The 1874-nt window shown below is 45.3% G+C and overlaps 1 protein-coding gene across 2 annotated transcripts; it reads right to left on the minus strand.

The window, feature by feature from the left end:
* On the minus strand, positions 1-1868 carry LOC105462368 (pseudouridine-5'-phosphatase-like). Of its 2 annotated transcripts, XM_011708893.1 has the most exons (5): positions 1764-1867; positions 1381-1577; positions 1081-1299; positions 736-968; positions 1-575 (listed from the first exon to the last, which is right to left on the minus strand). In XM_011708893.1, exons 2-5 carry the CDS (start codon positions 1442-1444, stop codon positions 396-398), a joined length of 696 nt encoding a protein of 231 aa, XP_011707195.1. In that variant the 5' UTR covers positions 1445-1577; positions 1764-1867; the 3' UTR covers positions 1-395. The 2 variants fall into 2 exon arrangements, with proteins under 2 accessions (XP_011707195.1, XP_011707194.1); XM_011708892.1 differs by having other exon boundaries at positions 1381-1868.
* Positions 1869-1874: the final 6 nt, after the last annotated feature.

A 1874-nucleotide genomic window follows, 5' to 3' on the forward strand; every position in this document is an offset into this window, starting at 1 on the left:
TTTTTTTTTCAGATATGCTGTCTCAATGTCCACGGGATATGATAGCCGCGTACAGCACACTGAAAGAGGCAGTTGACAGACAGTTGAAGCGAAACAAGTTCTCGTGCGTAAATATCACAGGAATATTCAGCAGCGCCGCGGGCGCCAATAGCGCGGGAATGTTTATCAGTCCTGGCTCGCGGGAGGATTTCGACGAACTGGGAGATCTGTCCGACGACACGGATAAAGAAGTTTAGGGAGAGAGCGCAGTTAAGATACAAATCCGGCAAGACCGGAAGAGAGGCGATTAAGGGAACCTACATATTAAATTATTTTTTTTACTGAGATGATTCCGTGCATATACGTATCTCGTCCACGAATCCGCGTCACATGCGATAAACTCGGAGGAGGGTGCACTATGTCACGTACGGCGGTAGTCCGAACTTCTCCGGTTGAAACTTTTCAAGGCTGTCCAAGACCAGGGTCGCCTCGCTCGTGTATTGTTTCGGAAGCATCGGATCCGGCACCATAACGACCTGCATGCCAGCCTTAAGTGCCGCTTTCACGCCATTCGGCGCATCCTCGAAGACCAGACACTGAAAAGAAATTTTTGTAATATTACGACACTGCAGACAATTGACTCTTTTGAGCTTTAATCACTCTTGAAATATAGTCCGAGTAAAGCCTTATTAAAAATGATTTCACATGCTGTACTTGACAGTTAAACGACCGGTCTTCGAAGATCAAGGCTCTTACCTTCGAAGGATCCGGATTGTCGGGGAAACGCTTGGCAGCTACGAAAAATATGTCGGGCTCCGGTTTCCCGCGCGCGACCTCGGGATCCGAGCCGCCGAGCACTTTGTGATGAAAGAGGTCGAAGAGGTCGCGCCAACGCCGGGTCTTCAACTCGTAGTTCCCGCGATCCGAGCTCGTGGCCAACGCAATCGGAACGTTGCTCTCTTTCAGGTGTTTCAATAACCGAACGGCGCCTACGTAATGCACATGCGGTATTGTATAATAGATATTGCTGCTCGATAATCCAACTAAATTATGAATCGTCAGATATCAACGACGTGTTTTGATGTATATATAGAGTGTTACCTGGCATGGGATTGGCTTGCGGAAATAATTCCTGAAAGATCCCAGTAATCTCTTGCATGAATTCGTCGGCTGTTAAAGGTAACTCCAACGTTTTAACCGCGTAGCCGGCTACGTTCTTGGTCTTGAAGCCCATCGTGTGCGCTTTGTGCTCCCACGTCCACTCCTTGCCGTAACGATTGGTGATACGGTTGAAGGCCTTGGTGTACAGATATTCCGTGTCTGAAATGAAACGGGATGAAAGGACTAATTACCGAGTCGCATGGCCGAAAGGAAAGAAGTCTGATCTGTCTCGACACTTACCGAGCAACAAACCGTCCATATCGAAAATGCAGTGCGTGACTTTGTTACACGTGTCGACGGACATTTTGCAATTTGAATCCCCGGGTCACTTAGAAATCTAATGTCTGGGGCACATCAAACGTGATGAAGCAGCGACGACGTGAACGAGAAGACGATAAGAAGGTGATGAGAAGGTGTTATTACGTCAATTACTTTATCTATAATCACGTGTTATTGCCATGTTAATGCATATGTTTTTCCATCTTAGTCATATTAAAACTATCGAAATTAATATTTTATATGATACGACGGACGCGTTTGACTTCGAATAAGTTTTACAACGAAGGAAATAAAAGCGAAGTATATTTTTTATGTGATATAATTTCTTCGAGAACGGTTTTTACCATAGATGTAATGAGTACAGATTGCGCGTTTCAATGAGGATAGTCACTGCCGATTTGGAAAGGTTAAAATAGCTTAATCTGTGTCGCTCTCTCATCTTAAGATATCAGTAG

Source organism: Wasmannia auropunctata, unplaced genomic scaffold (assembly GCF_000956235.1).
Source record: "Wasmannia auropunctata unplaced genomic scaffold, wasmannia.A_1.0 LD264961.1, whole genome shotgun sequence".
NCBI classification, from domain to species: Eukaryota; Metazoa; Arthropoda; class Insecta; order Hymenoptera; family Formicidae; genus Wasmannia; species Wasmannia auropunctata.